The sequence below is a fragment of the Echinops telfairi genome, unplaced genomic scaffold (assembly GCF_000313985.2).
Source record: "Echinops telfairi isolate 266 unplaced genomic scaffold, ASM31398v2 ScPeMD7_3533;HRSCAF=4204_0, whole genome shotgun sequence".
Taxonomy (NCBI): Eukaryota; Metazoa; Chordata; class Mammalia; order Afrosoricida; family Tenrecidae; genus Echinops; species Echinops telfairi.
The window spans coordinates 50323531-50339012 of NW_022107431.1; the positions used below are offsets into that span (position 1 = coordinate 50323531).

General features: G+C 39.2%; 1 protein-coding gene across 1 annotated transcript in view; it reads right to left on the bottom strand.

Annotated features, from left to right (window-relative positions):
- Positions 1-15482, bottom strand: part of FAM184A (family with sequence similarity 184 member A) — a 109409-nt gene that overhangs the window by 3012 nt on the left and 90915 nt on the right. The window contains exons 12-16 of the mRNA XM_045294300.1: positions 15152-15279; positions 13424-13608; positions 12682-12828; positions 3824-3941; positions 1792-1944 (exon numbers count right to left, since the gene is read on the bottom strand). Coding sequence (XP_045150235.1) covers positions 1792-1944; positions 3824-3941; positions 12682-12828; positions 13424-13608; positions 15152-15279 — 731 coding nt within the window. The remainder of the gene's footprint in view (positions 1-1791; positions 1945-3823; positions 3942-12681; positions 12829-13423; positions 13609-15151; positions 15280-15482) is intronic.

Below are 15482 nucleotides of genomic sequence, written 5' to 3' on the forward strand. Positions count from 1 at the left end.
TACCATCTTTCTGAAATAAGAAAGTTAAACTTGGAAAATGAAGTCTATTTGCTCAGTTAATCGGTATTATTAATTTGCTTTTTAGAAAACTTAAAGGTTATAAAGAAAAATGATCAATACTTTTAATTGGCCATAAGATATTAGCTTTAAAATTAACAGAGGAAAAGAAAATATAATTACGATTGCCAAAATCTACCAGTTGGCAATTCCTTAACCTAAACTTCAAAGCAAGCGTCTTATGAGTACCTCTAGGATCAACCAGCATCATACTGCTCTGAAGAAAAAGTAACATGTTTTAAAAATTTCCATTTTCTGTTGCTTAAATTTATGATAATAAAATTTCTGTAATCATTTTTACCAAATGACTGCAGAGTTTGGGGGTGGGGTGTGTGTGGAGAAAACCCCAACAGCTTTTTTTCTTTATGTATAAAGTGGTATCTCACTATGAAGACATCTTTTCTTGATGGCCTCCCATGACTCATGGACTCTGACAAGGACCCTGCTGTAGGATGAGTGAAAAAAGAATTGGCTTCTTCAAAGCCATTCGTGAACACTGAAGTCACTATTAAGAGTCAAAAGAAGATGGAAATGCTAACTTTACATTTTTCTTCTTTTAGTTATCAGAGGGAATTAAATCTACGTAGAATTCTATTTTTAAAAATCAAAGTATTACCTTGTTAAAGTTCTCTAGAAATGATACATCGTTAAAAATTTAATTTCAATGAAATAAATAACAGATGAAAGGAAAACAATGTTTCAACATGTCTTGTAATTTGCTTGATCATTAAAAGTTTATTTCACCCTAGTGCTAATGATGAATTATAAAACTGAAATTAACTACCTTCATTCATTCACCAGTTACTTATAGTGACCCTTCAACCTGTAGGGAAATACAGCTGCATATTCTACTTCAGTCATTCTACTTTGTAAAACACAAAAGTTTCAAGTTTGGAACTTGTGAAAGAATAGACTCAGAATTCTTAAGAGAGAAGTCAGTTCTCTGAAGGTTAAAGCAACAGTTTGAATGTTTCTGGCTGAGCACCTAATAGCAATTAGGTGTGATCTATAACAATACAACTTGGATCACATTTTATTTATGCTATTATTGATTTCTGCCCAAAGGGATATAATCCCAGTGAGGTCAATCTACACATACAGTTACTTTTATTATTGTTTTATTCCCTAGGATAATTTGTGGTGGCTCACAGAAAATGTGATGAAATCCTGCACCGGAGCAAATCTGGATTGAGTAGCCACTCTCCACAGAGCACTATGTGGAGAGTTTTGGGACTTGGTCACGCCCATTTCATTTCCCTATCACGCTCTTCCATTCGCAGAGGGTAACAAAGCATCCGCATGAGGCATATCCTATTGTAACGGACGAGGAGGATGCAAACACGGCGAGAAGTAAAGACCTTCTCTGAATACAACAGGGTTCAACTCAGGGTGCACCGAGGGCACCAGCCCTGAGTCATGGACAGCTTTTGGAGACTGGAGTGTCTTTCTAGACCTAAAAGAACTCTGAACACCAAAGAAGGACTTAACTTAAGGTGAGCTACATGTTTAGTTGCTTTAGAGATATCAAAAAAATTTGGTAACACTAAGGTTTTATAATATTAATGCAACATTGTTTTAAGGACTATAAATTACCAATAAAGATATGAAATGATAGTCTTATTCTAAAAGTGAACACAAGAAAATGAGTAAATTTTAGTCCTAGATTGTTAAAATAAAGTTGCTAAGCTGAAACCAGAATTGGAAGCTTTATCCTCTGCTATTCTAAATATTTACATCAAGTTTCAGCTGCTTTTCTATCATACAGGTGTGTACAGCACGTACCTTTGCCAGTGGATTAATCACACCAACAGTAGGGCTTGAGTTAAACATTTTGTTGAAGTTAGTTTCTCGATTGACTAATTCCAGCTGATAAAATTTATTATCCTCCTATGTAAAAGAATTTTAAATATCTTTTAAACATTCCTGATTGGCTATTTTTAAATATTTCCATTCTACATGTCATTTCATTCAAAATTTTGCAAAAAATATCTACAAGCACTGTTATACTGTCTTAAAAATGTTCTAGATTTGCTTGCGGTTGTGTTAAATGGATTACTGGTGGGTGAGTTTCCAACACCTGCCCAACCCTCTACCCCATGAATTTTCTCTACTTTCCAATCCCTCTTCCTTCTAGAACGGATTTGTTTTATTTGGTCGTCTCTTCCACAGTGCTGGCTGTGTCGTTTGAGCAGACCTAACTTGTGGGACCAGTTGTTTCTGTACAGGAAAAGGACAAGAATAATTTCCTGATTTTGAGTGAAGGCCATGGGTACGAGCTCATCCGATCTCTGGTGGTGTGCATCGAGCTGCTCAGCACTGGGTCCACGGTGTGAAACCACCTGGCAATCTCCCCTTGTAAAGACTTAAACTCCTGAAACCCTATAGGCAGGGTCAGCATGAGCCAGAATTGACTCAATGACAGTGAGTGTGGTTTTCTGGTTAATCTTCTCCCTGAGACATGTACTATATCACTGGGAATCAAAGGACAGAGAAAAAGGGTATGACCCATATCTAACGATGATGAACTTGCCTTTTGGCTTCACTACTGAAAGGTACTAATTAAACTAACCAAACCATAGGGACCAAGCGTGCGTGTGATAATGCAGCGTTGGGCTCCAGCAGATGGAGATTCTTCATCCCACTTAGTCACCTCTCATTGCCACCCAGTCAGCGATTAACCTTGCAGTCCACAGAGGCAGCAGTCAGCAGGCTGCAGTAGGAAGGGATGAGTGGGCTCTGGTGCAAGAAAACCTGTGGCGAGTTTCCTGGTGCTGTTGCTGAATAGCTATGTTGCTTTGGAAAATGACTCCTTTCTCTCGGGTCTCACACTTTCTACATGATGAAGATAGGAGACAATAATGGACAGACCTACTCGGTCACATAGGGTGCTGGAAGTGAAAAGCCGACCTGAAGGCACCTAATAACCAGAAAAATTGTTATCAACTAGACTAGCAATCTGCCAGGCTGGACTCATAATGACTGGGAAATCAGTTGGTTAGTGATTGAGGGATCAAACACTCTACCCTCTCTAGCACCTGCTACTGCATCCCCAAAAAAGAAAGAGAGAAAATGTACTTAGGATTTCTTTGCATACCTATTTCCACAGTTTTCAGGAATTGAAACTGTTGTAGGAACTGGTTAATACTGTACTATTTTTGAGTTAGTGGCAGCAAGAAATCTTGCTTTAATTATTGGACAAGACAGAATTTTAGAAGACCCTGAAATGTTTATAAAACATCAGTAACTTCCCTGAGTGCCTAACACCTCAGTATGGATTGAAGATCTGTAGGAGAGAGCCTATGGGTTTTCTTACACATGATCAGGACACCCTATGCAAAGATGCTCTTTGGGTAAGTAGTCTATGGAATATGCATTTGGAAATTAACATGACTGAGCTTGAAATTACGTGCATGGATGTGTTGATTCTCCGTTCCTGTCAAATTCTAATTCTACATTTAAAGATGCACACAACCTGTAACAGTATATTAACTATACATTGGCAATAGCATATTAGTGAACACTGAACATGTATTAACATGATTTCTTTAAAGAAAATTATAGGAAAAGAAGCACTTACAATCCCTTTAATCTGATACCAAACTTAATAAAAAGTGTAATACTTTAGAGATCCCTTCATTCATACATTATAAACTCTCAATCATAACACACATTCTATAATTTGTTTTAAAATTATAATTTAAAAATATTTCCCAATCAACAGTCTATTGATTACTATCAAGGTTAAACCATAAACAAGATATCTTACAATTAGTTTCTTTATGACCTGGTCTCTCTCTGAAAGCATGGCTTTTAATTCTGTAATCATCTGTATATCTTCTGCTTTTGATTCTCTTTGTAGATATTTTTCTTCCATTTCTTCCAGTCTAAAAACAAGACAACTTTCAGCTCATTGAGATGACTCAGACATGCTCCTTCATGATATTCCTTTTCAATATTTACTATTTACTCCAGTTGATCACACACCCAAATGTAAAAGAAAGTTTTAGTTTTAGCTTTTTTTTTTGTTGCCTAAAATCTTGTGTAATGTGATTGTGTTATTAATGGCTTTCCAGGAGCAGATGAAAGTTGCTTTAAAAAATTCACTAATTTTGATTTATTTGAGAGAAAGCAGGTATGAGGTGAGGGCTCTGCCCAAGTTAAATGGGGCTCGTTTAACAAACAGTTTTGATGCTAGAAATGTAGACTTAGTATAAGGAGCACTTGTGATGAAGTAAGGCTTGGTAACATATGTAAAAAGGACAGACAAGATAGAAAGGAAAGAGGAACAAGGAACACATACATATATGTATACATAAACGTCATCATCCATTTCTGGATTGTGAAAAATACCATTTATAGAGTCGTCCTATCAGCCGATACATACAAAAAGGTGAGCGAGGTTCGTTAGGTAAGAATCACATTCTTACGTAGTCCATTTTGCCTCAAATGCAATAGCGGTAGGACAGAATGCCACAATGCTACCGAGGGCTCTGGAGGAGAGGCTACTTTTTATGAGCAGAGGCTACACTGACCTAAAGAATCTAAAGAGACAAGGCGGGGAAGATTAAAGAGCAGACAAGTGTCCACTGATGGCTTAATTTGAGAAAACATGGGGAATAAAGCATTTTTAATATCTAATTTTAGAGAATTAAATAATTAAAATGTAAAATTTTAATGGTTGACAAAATATAAAGCATTAAACTTACATTCAGTAATAATGACTAATGAATATTGTAGATGGATTCATTACAACAAATACAAATACAACAAATACAACAGTGAGCCAATAAAGGACTACTGCAAAATCATAGGACTCTTAATTAAACAAAAATATCTACTGTTTCTTGATTGATCTTCCCTCAATTTATGTACACTTCTGAAGGTGGTGTTTTTATCTCTCTGTGTTGGTCTGAGTAGACTAGAGAAACAAATCCAGGAAGACTCATAAGTGTATAAAAAAGGGCTTTATATACAAGAGCAATTGAATATTGAGAAAACATCTGAGCCCAGTCCAGATCAAGTCCATAAGTCCAATATTGGCCCATATATCTGATACCAATCTGTAAATTCCTCTTCAGACTCACGAAACACATGCAATGGCGCTGAGTACAGGATGAGAACAGGCCAGTGGGTGGGAAGTCTTGTGGATCCCGTGGCATTGTAAGGAACTCAGTGCTGGCAGGGGTCTCCAAGTGGCTCCTCCAGCTTAGGGCACCTAGTGTAGCTCCATGTGTCTTGTCAGCTGCAATGTCTCCCAGGGAGTGGGCCTGCATCCTACCTCCATTGAGCTATTTATCTCCTTAGCACCTCCAAATGAGGTCATCAAACTGTGACCTAATTGACAGGCTAAACTCTCATTAATAAGTCTCACATTGACAACAGATTAACTACCACACCCTCGAACCATTCCCCCCCCAAATTCTATAATCTTCAATTTATACCACTTCAAAATGGTAGGTTTGCCACCTTCCAAGGATTCAAACTGTGTTCCTTTGAAATATTTTTTGAGGTTTGGGACCCAAGAGAAGCAGAAGGGCTGTAGGCCAGATGGGACAAGATTTTCCAAAGAAATCCTTGTAGGAACAACCCTGGCTGCCCTGGAAGAGTGAGCAGGTCCACTGTTGTAATGGGAGAGAATGTCTCAGTACTACTCTCTTGGCCTCTTCTTACTCAGCACAGTTTGTAATTTTCTTAAAACTTCTTTGTAATAAACTACTATGATTGTCCTGTGTCCTTTTGAAAAAATTATCCCTTTGGAATTCCAAAAAACATAAACCTCCAAGCTGACCTCTCTGCCTTGGATTTATTTTTTAAAGTTATTTATTTAAAAAAATCATTCTATTGGAGGCTCTTACAAATATATCAATTCATAGATGAATTATATCAAATGAACTTATACATGTTGCCATCATTTTGAAAACATTATATTTCTACTTGAGCCCTTTGATATCAGCTCTTTTTCCCTCCCTCCTCCACCCTCTTGCCTTCGTGAACCCTTAATCAATTAGATGTAATGATTTTTTAATATCTTACACTGTCCGCTGTTAACCCTTTAACCACATTTCTGTTATTTGTCCCCCTGGGGGGGGGGCGGTTATAAATCCATCATTGCTATCTCCCCCTATCTCCCCCACCCCCCTTTCTTCCCATACCCTCATGGTGTCCCTACTCCTGTTACTGTTTCTGAGGGGTTGATCTGTCCTGGAATCTAGGTGTCAAAAGTACTTATTTGTAGCAATGTACATATTCCGGTCTGGGGTCATGATATTGGGAGGAAACATTAAAGAACTAGAGGAATGCTGTGTATTTTGTGGGTGTCATACTGGACCATGGATGAATTGTCCCTTCTGTGAGGGAATGTTCAATTGTCTATAGATGGGTCTCCATTCTGACACCTTTCCTTCACATCAATATGATTGTTTGGTTTTGAGCTCCCGATACCTGATCCCATCAACACCTTGTGATCACACAGGCTGGTGTGCTGCTTCCATGTGGGCTTTGTTGCTTCCCTGCTAGATGGCCGCTTGTTTAACTTCAGGCCTTTAAGACCCCAGACGCTATATCTTTTGATAGCCAGGCACCATCAATTTCTTCACTACATTTACGTATGCACCCATTTTGTCTTCAGTGATTGTGTCGGGAAGTTGAGTATCACAGAGTGCCAGATTACTAGAACAAAGTGTTCTTCGGCTGAGGGAAGACTTAAGTAGAGGCCCAGAGTCCATCTGCTACTTAAATACTTTTAACATATAAATATATGTACATAGACCAGTACCCTTATCTTTATATATTAGTATATTTACATACATACATGTCTATATTTATACCTTTATGTGTAGCTTTTGCTGCCTAGTTCTTTCCCCTATTTTCCTTTTCCTTTCCTCCTGTCCACTCATGTTCAACCTTCATTCGGCTTTCAGTAATTTCTCTCAGCTACATTACAGTAATTTCTCTCAGCTACCCCCCAGGCAGTCTACACCCTCCTTGTCATTGATTTCAGATCTCTTACTGTTCCCTGCTCCTGAATTTGTTGTCTCCCTTGAATTTATTAACTGGCCCAGTAAGCCCCTGGAAGCCATTCATTTGATTTGGCTTTTTTTCTTTTGAAGACCACCCTAACAAGACTAAGATGAGTGTATTATTGAGAGAACATGTCAGCAGCCACCCACTCATTCCAGAGACATGTTTAAAAATGTTTTCTTTGGAATAAACCCATGCATATATGAACTGGAACCCCACAGCAATATTGTTTACTCATCCTAGCATTTTTAAAGTATTTCCAGGGGAAGTAAACTAAAAAGAAACTGACTGCCATTGAGTTTATTCCTATTCATAGCGATCCTAGAGGATTTCTTTCCAGGAATCAGGGACTCTTGTCCTTATACCACGTTGCCAAAAGATACCAGGACCCTGTGTACCTGAGTGCCAGCCCCCACCAGTTGCCATCAAGTGCATTCCAACCCAAGGCAGCCCTGCGGGACCAGGTGGGACTGCTCCAGGGCACTTCCGAGGCTGCACCCCCGCTGGGAGCCCACTGCCACACCTTTCTCTGAGGGAACGCAGGCCAGAGCAGAGCTGCCAGACAACCGGACCTGTTCAGTTAACCACTGCTTCACCAGGGCTCCTTTTCTCATACCCCAAAGCCCACGAATTCCATCCAGGCTAAAGGATTTGGAAAGAATTCATTTGGCTCCTTACTCAGTCCCAGGATTACAGTTCTAACTGTTTGGAAACTGAGGAGATGAGGAAGTGTGGGCTTTGGAAGTGATCGATCATCTTATGGCCTTTCGGACTGGACCATTGTCAATGCAGGGTGTGGTCAGTTACACAGTAAGTACATTTCACTATCTTTACTTTTGTTCTTTGATGACATTGGGAACTGAGCGAAAAAATTGCAATTTATGATGCTTACAATGATGTCACCTCAAGACTTGGCAAGGTTTAGTCTCTACAGATTTTGCATGAAAAAGCTTTAAGGCGGCTGAAAATAACTGATCTAGTCATCAAATAGAAACCCTGGCAGCATAGTGGTTAAAATTTGGGCTGCTAACTGCAAGCTCAGCAGTTTGGAACCACGAGCTGCTCCTAAGGAGAAAGATGGGGCTTTCCCCCGGAAACTAAATTAAAGAGTTACAGCCTTGAAACTCACAGGGACAGTTCTACCCTGCCCTATGGGGTTGCTATAATTTGGCACCGACTCGATGGTTTTGGGTTTTAAGACAAGGAATGAAAGGAGTCCTGGTGTCGAAGTCGGCTACTAACCAGAAAGTAAGCAGGTCAAAGATACTAGCCACTCTAGGGGAGGAAGGCAGGCCTTTCTGCTCCTGTAAGGAGCAGCGATTACAGCCTTGGAAACCCATGCTTATTTACTCGAGTTTTGAGTCAAGGCGTATGATTATTTGGGTTTTATACTCAGAGTAGCCACAAGGTGTCACTGTAGCACATTCTTCATCATTAAAGCAAACTACAGAATGATAAGGGCAATAAATGTACAAATGTGCTTTACACAATCGATGTATGTATGGATTGTGATAAGAGTTGTATGAGCCCATATAAAATGATTTTTTTAAAAATTAAAGCAAACTACAAGGCCGGATTTTGAATTGCTTTCAGTAGTTCTGGTGGCAAAAAAAAAACAAAACACCCAAACAAAAAAACTTATCTAATTCTAAAGGCTATTTAAAGCTATTTGTAGTGATTAATTATTATCAGTTTCCTCTTCTTAACAAAATATCGTTACATTATCAAAATAAGCAAACAAACAAAACTAATAAAACAGAAAGATGCCTGGATATGAAAGGGAAAACTAATTGATTAAATTGGAAAAACATAATTCGTACAAATACAAATGGTAGAGAATTAAAGGAGAGAACAAATAGTAATATTATATAGTTTAATTGACAAATATTTCAGTCATTAGACCTTTAAAATTCTAAGAAGAACAAAGCTTAGAACCATTCTAACATCTATTTAAAGCCCTTGTTGGTTAACATCTACCATTTTCCCTGTCTTTAGCTGCCCACGCAGGGCAGGCATCTGCTTCCCCCAGGGCCAGGTGCGAACAGCTGGTGACAGGAGAGAGAACTTCCTTCTCCTTTAACCTTTTTCATCACAAGAAGGGGAAAGGGTCAGTTCAATTCCCCAAATGAGCTCAATAGCATGGGCCCATTTGCTACTCCATTTCCCAAAGCACAGGTATGCCTGGTTTTATTTTCACAAAATTTCTAGTTGTGTAATTATTTTTAAAAATTTTCTATTCAGATACGGTTTTCCAGGAGTGATGATTGTTTTACTTAGTGATGTACAATTTTCCTGTAAGTTAAAATCATGCCATTAAAAGATACAGTATTAAGAAAATAGCATAGGTGGCCAGAAATGAAAGATGGTCATCCAAGTTGGATTAGTCTAGACAACACTGCCTTCATGAAGCCACGTGAGTACCTGCAGCCTTATGACTCAAAACAGGATTCCCAGGACAGCTAAGGCAAAGACCATAGAGATCAGAGGTGTGCAGCACACAGCACAATTCGTTAGGGGCACTGCTGCCCTCTTGTTAGGCAAATGTGCACTCATTTGGGCTTTCTGTTTTGGTTTGTGACCAAAAGGAAAATATCTAGGTCAATATCTATTGTTCATAGACAACAACTAAGTCATAAAATATAAATGCCTAAAAGTTCAAACTGTATTAAAAAATATACACAACTTAATAGATACCCCATTCTGTTTTTTTAAACAAATAAGTGATTTTTAAAAAATCAGTGAATCATAAATTCAGGAGTCAAACAATAGTTTCATTAGGAACAACATATATTTTAGAAATTTCATTTCATTTAGATTTTAAAAAATTCCCTTTCTATTTTATACGATCCTTTTCTATAGTCTTACATGAAGAAAATATAGTAATTGGCATGTTTTAGTGACAAACCTTTGTTATCCCAATGCCTGAACTCAGACTCTGACTTGCATTACTACTCGACCCTATTCAATGTCAGCATTGTGTGAACAAGGCCACCACCTTCTTACCTCACAAGACTGTAGGAAAAACCTAACAGGTCGTATAAGAACCAAACAAGAAGAAATTATTGTGGGATTGTAGATAAAGGAACTTGAACAACTTTTACAGACTGAGTAATGTGAAGGTAGAGAAGAGCTTCTTTTCAATTAGGAGACACTGACAGTACAAAACCAAACCAAAGTCACTGCCACTGAGTTGACGGCCCCCATGGAGGCCCTCGAGGACAAGGTCTCACTGCCCCTGTGCATTTTTGAGACAGTAACTGCTTAAGGTGACCTTGTGGGTCACAGCCCAGTGTATAACCACTACACCACCAGGGCTCCTGCAAAGTACAAAAGAGCGCAACAATTCCCTCAAGACATTTTCTTTTTGTTCGAGTATGATGGTAAGTAAAGGAACATAAACCAAACGAAACTCACTGTCATGGACTCAATTCCTGCTCAGTGTGACGCTACAGCACAGTTTCTGAGGCTGTGCATTTTTATGGGAGCAGAAAGCCTCATTTGCTCCCATGGATCACCTGGTGGGTTTGAACTGTTAACCTTGAGGTTAGCAGCCCAATGTGTACTCCACAAGGCTACCAAGGCTCCTTAAATTAAGGGGAAATTAGCCTAAAATTATCAGTAACAATCTCTGAATGACCATGATAAAGGTCTGTCCCAAACCCAAGTTCTATTATATGTTTTCAATTAGCTTTAACATACTTTTAACTATAGAGTGAAATACAAGGATATCATAAAAAAACTCGTTCTCTCACTTTGTTCTTTAAAAATACTTTTTAAATGGCATTTTATAAGCTACAATGCTTTTACTAAGGTGATTGAAGAAAACCAAATTTGTTCACAACTATCTAATAATTATTCCATAACAGATACAGAACTCTCATGACCACTCCTGCTATGCTCAGACGGCACTTTCTTCCACTTTCTTCCATTTGCTGCTCCCCATCGCCCTTGGAGGGGCTAAACCCTCAAGGTTCGGATGGAGCAGAAGCAAGAAGCTTCAACACTCATCACAGGGTGGCAGCAGGTTTCCAAGGGAACAAGAAATAAGTGGAGTAGCATGGACCCTGGCCAATAGGTAAAATGAATGGTCGGTCTAGGAGTTCAGATAAAATATTGTATTTGCCATGAATATTCTTCAATTACTAAAACTGATAACCATATGGAAAAGGTTAAAGTTCCTATTTACTACTTACTGAAAATCCATAATGTACAAAAATACACTCAACAGCATAAAGACACATGGACAGACAGAGGATATACGTTTTATGAGCATGTTCACAGTATGAAGCGAGAATCTCTTGGTACTGGTTGTATGAAACAGGATCATGCAAGCAGGCCAAAAGGGAACGCATAGGATGCCAGGATGTTAGCTTCTGTCTGATGAGCAGACAGTATCAGCCCACACTTGTACCTCGATTTTCTGAAATTCCCATGCTTAGGGGATCTTCGACAAGGCAGATAGATACTTGAGCCTTTACTGTGGCTCAAAAGGTTTTTTTTTAAATTGCCTTTGTCCAGCAAACACCAGTCATTGTGACTGGAAACAATGATCCCAGGAATCTCCCTTTCACACAGTGATGATGATTGAAGGAAACTGTCAAGAAAACTCATCCACAGAATACTTACTAAGTACTTCTGAAGGTGAAGATTCTCACAAGTGCTAGAAACACTGATGCTCGTCAAAAAGAGCACCTCACCTCAAAGGCTCCTAACATCATGCCAGCCACTGGTGGTCTGTTTTCTATTTCTGCTTAAGTCAATGTATGTGGGGACACGCAAGCACACATATGTAACAATACTTATTTTGAGACTAAGTTCAATAGAAGAAATGTGAGGAAGGTGATTAAGTGATAATAGTGAAGGAGAGTCTACAGGAAACAGAAAAGTCAGTTTAGTTGATAGAAAGGCAGTAAATAGTGGATGGATGATATAGAATGCAGAATAAGGCACATGGAGTTACATATATGTATTTGACTTTAAAACAGAAAGTTATGTGTTTGGTCATTAATTGTGACTTTTTTGAAGTGTATATAGAGATACGCTTCCTAGGGAAGTAACTACTATTATTAAAAATTTATGCTTACTTTTAGGAGATTTTAATGAAATATAGATTAACTGCATGTATCTATATGTATACAAATAATATCATAATTGTCCTATTATTCAGAAAATGCTCTTTCACTTAATATCACATCATGGACGACTCTTGAAGTAAACTCAGCCAGCTCTAACTACCAGCACCCGTAAAGGACGGGGTCGCCAAGGCTGTCAGTGCATACAGGAGTCGAAAGTCTCGTCTTTCTCCTGGAGAGCGGCTGGTGGGGTAGAACTGCTGGCTCCGCAGTTGGCCCTGGGGCTCACAGAACTGCTTTCCTGCAGGACATTCTTTAGACGAGGCCCAGTGGCCCAGCAACAGCAGAGGCCATGGAAACAATCATCCAACAGTCTTGCAGCTGTGTCCTCATAGAGGAACACAGCACACTCTAATGACTATAATAATATACCACTTAAATTTCCTAAAAATAGTAGCTGGTCTGAAGCTAGACACAGCACCCCTCAGTTTGTTATCCACATATGAACTTGGTTTAGTACAATGTGACTTACGACACTTGTAAAGCTGCATTTATTTCCTTGAGTAGCTCGTTAGTCTTATTAAAATCTGCCCGCATGATATTTTTCTCTCTCAGGTGGTCTGCTGTCATGACATCCAGCTCTTTTTCAAATCTCTTGTTTAAATCTTGTTCATGCAACCTGTTTAATTTATTTTTAGTTAAGAAAATGTTATTCTGAAGTCAAGCTTTTAAAAGTTTCTATAGTCTCTTAGATTTGAAACATTCAGAGGTACCAACAACACTCCCCCAGTGCTACCGAGTTGATTCCAGAGACCCCATGGGCCAGCGTAGAACTACCTCCACAGGATTTCTGGAAGCAGACTCCACGTCTTTCTCCCCCGGAGCGGCTGGGGGATGTGAACCGTTGACTCACAGTCCAGCCCTTTAGCCACAGCGTCACCACATTCCCTTGTTGTAGGTACAATCTACTGAAAATTGCCTCAATGAAGCTACTTTCCTCTAATCTTCTAGCTTGTTAAATTGTCTCCTTTAATGCTTTTTTACTTTATAAAAATAACATTTAAAAAGCCTTTAGTGTATTAAATCTAATTTCAAAGTTAACAAATATATATGAATCACTTAAACCAGCGTGCCATCGATGTTATGAATTGTGGCACAAACAGAGTAGAAAGTGGCCTTCAGTAGTTCACTAGAGGAGAAGTCTACCAGCTAAACAGCACGCCCACAGTCTCTGAAATGCACAGCATGCTTACTCGGCTGGAACTTTGGCATACCTCATCTGTTGGTTAGATTCGCTTCGTATTCTGAGCACTTCTTGGCCCTTGAATTCCAGTTCTTTGGTTAGGGCCTTGATATTCTCATGAAGGTGCTGGACCTCGTTATCCAAATCAGAGATGTGGTGCTCTCTGTGCCTTAACTCCTCTTGGAGGTCTGTTAATCTGCCCATGTGCTCCTGGCTCTGAAGAACACGAATACCTCTAAGACATTCTCTACGTACCAGATGACTGTCTTTTTGAGAGAGAATAAATGACATGCTGTCAAATGTCCCCCCCTGGAGGGGGCTTCAGAGCAAACTAAAACTGAGACAACCTCTGGGCCTCTCCTCTTTCGATACATTGGGATGGGAACGCAGCTCCAATAATGTCAGCGCTACACAGGATCCAGAAGATCCTAAAAGCCCATTTCCCTCATTTTATAGACGAGGAAACACAAAGCTGAGGAAAGAACATAGACCTTTTATATACTCGGTAAGTTATATGAGAGGCTTCAAAAAGTTTGTAGAAAAACAGAATGAAAACCTAATGGAATTTACCCATGACATTTTTGAAGCCCATTGGTCTGGAATTATAAGGAGCTAGCACTGCTGTCCTTTAATATAAAATAACTTTTGTTTAGACAGGCCATTGCTAAACACACACACACACACACACACACACACACACCCAACATAGAAAGCAGACTCTGCCCAGTGATGCTCCAGCAATGACCATCCATGGCAGATAAGCTCCCTTAAGTTTTCCTAGGAGTCACTGTCCTGCAAGTGCTGCAAGAGGAGACACTGCTGGTCTGAGAGTTAGCTCACTTGGAAGTGAGCATAACTTCCCTCCATTGTTTAGGTTCTTTGAGAATCTCCTGGCAATGAGGAGAAACTAGGGGTGTGTCGCTGACATAGCTGAAGACTAACAGAGCATAAGGCACAGATTAATAAATAATCATGAACAGTCTACCCTGTTCAAACCCTAAAATAGACAGTATAAATTCACACATTTCATATTATAAACTCTCTAATTAAAGGAATACATATTTGGTCACAGGAGCCCTGGTGATGCAGTGGCTAATGCACTCAACCGCTGTCCCAAAGGTGGGCAATTTAAATCCACCAGCAATTCCATGGGAGAAAGATATGGCAGGTGGCCTCTACAAAGATTCAATAGCCTAAGAAAAGGAGGGGGCAGTTCTACTCTGTCTTACAGGGCTGCTATAAGTCAAAATTGACTAATTGTGTGGAATACTAGCCCAAAGAATACAGCTTAAAAATACGAAAAGTAGCTGTGTGGAAATATGAATTACCTTTTTTTTTTTTTCTTGTGGGCCTGCTTTTTCTAAAGCCGTGCTACCCAATATGGCTGTTTAACTCTTTCCGCCGTTGGACTGGTCATATGTGGCCCGTACGTCTAGTGACTCCCATGGTGGATTTAAAGTGCTACTGGACAGCACCACTGTCATATGGTACTCTCTCCTCAGTCTTCATCTTACTTATGTATTTCATTGTCCACTTTCCCAGGATGGAAGTAAATTCAAAACATTAAAAGACCAGGAGATAAAATGTGATGTCATGGCCCACAAACACTAAGGTCAAATTACTAACTTCTCTTTTAAAATAAAACTATTCAACGAACATAATAAATCATAACTAGTGAGAACACTATTACAAAATAATTGCGAACATTTAATTAGTTCACATTTAAGAAATCTTCACAGAACAGAATGTTCTCATTTACCTGTCTTCTGCCGATGTCTATGCTTCTCTCTAGTTCCATTTTAGCAGCTGCCAGTTCCTGATGGTGACTATGCCGTAGTAAATCAATTGCAGCTGCATGTTGATGGTTCAGTTCTGAGCGTAGGGAAGCTGGTAGTCAAGGAATAAAAGAGGTATACATATTTCCAAATGTTACTGATAATTTAGATAAAAATTATAAAAGTCTTAGGCTGTTATTTTACATAAGGGCACATTTATATGTCTATTAAATTATTGTCTACAAACCCAGGGTCAAGGGAACAACAAGCGATCCAAATTAGTGGGGAGGTGGGTGTGGGAGACCTGGTAGGGCA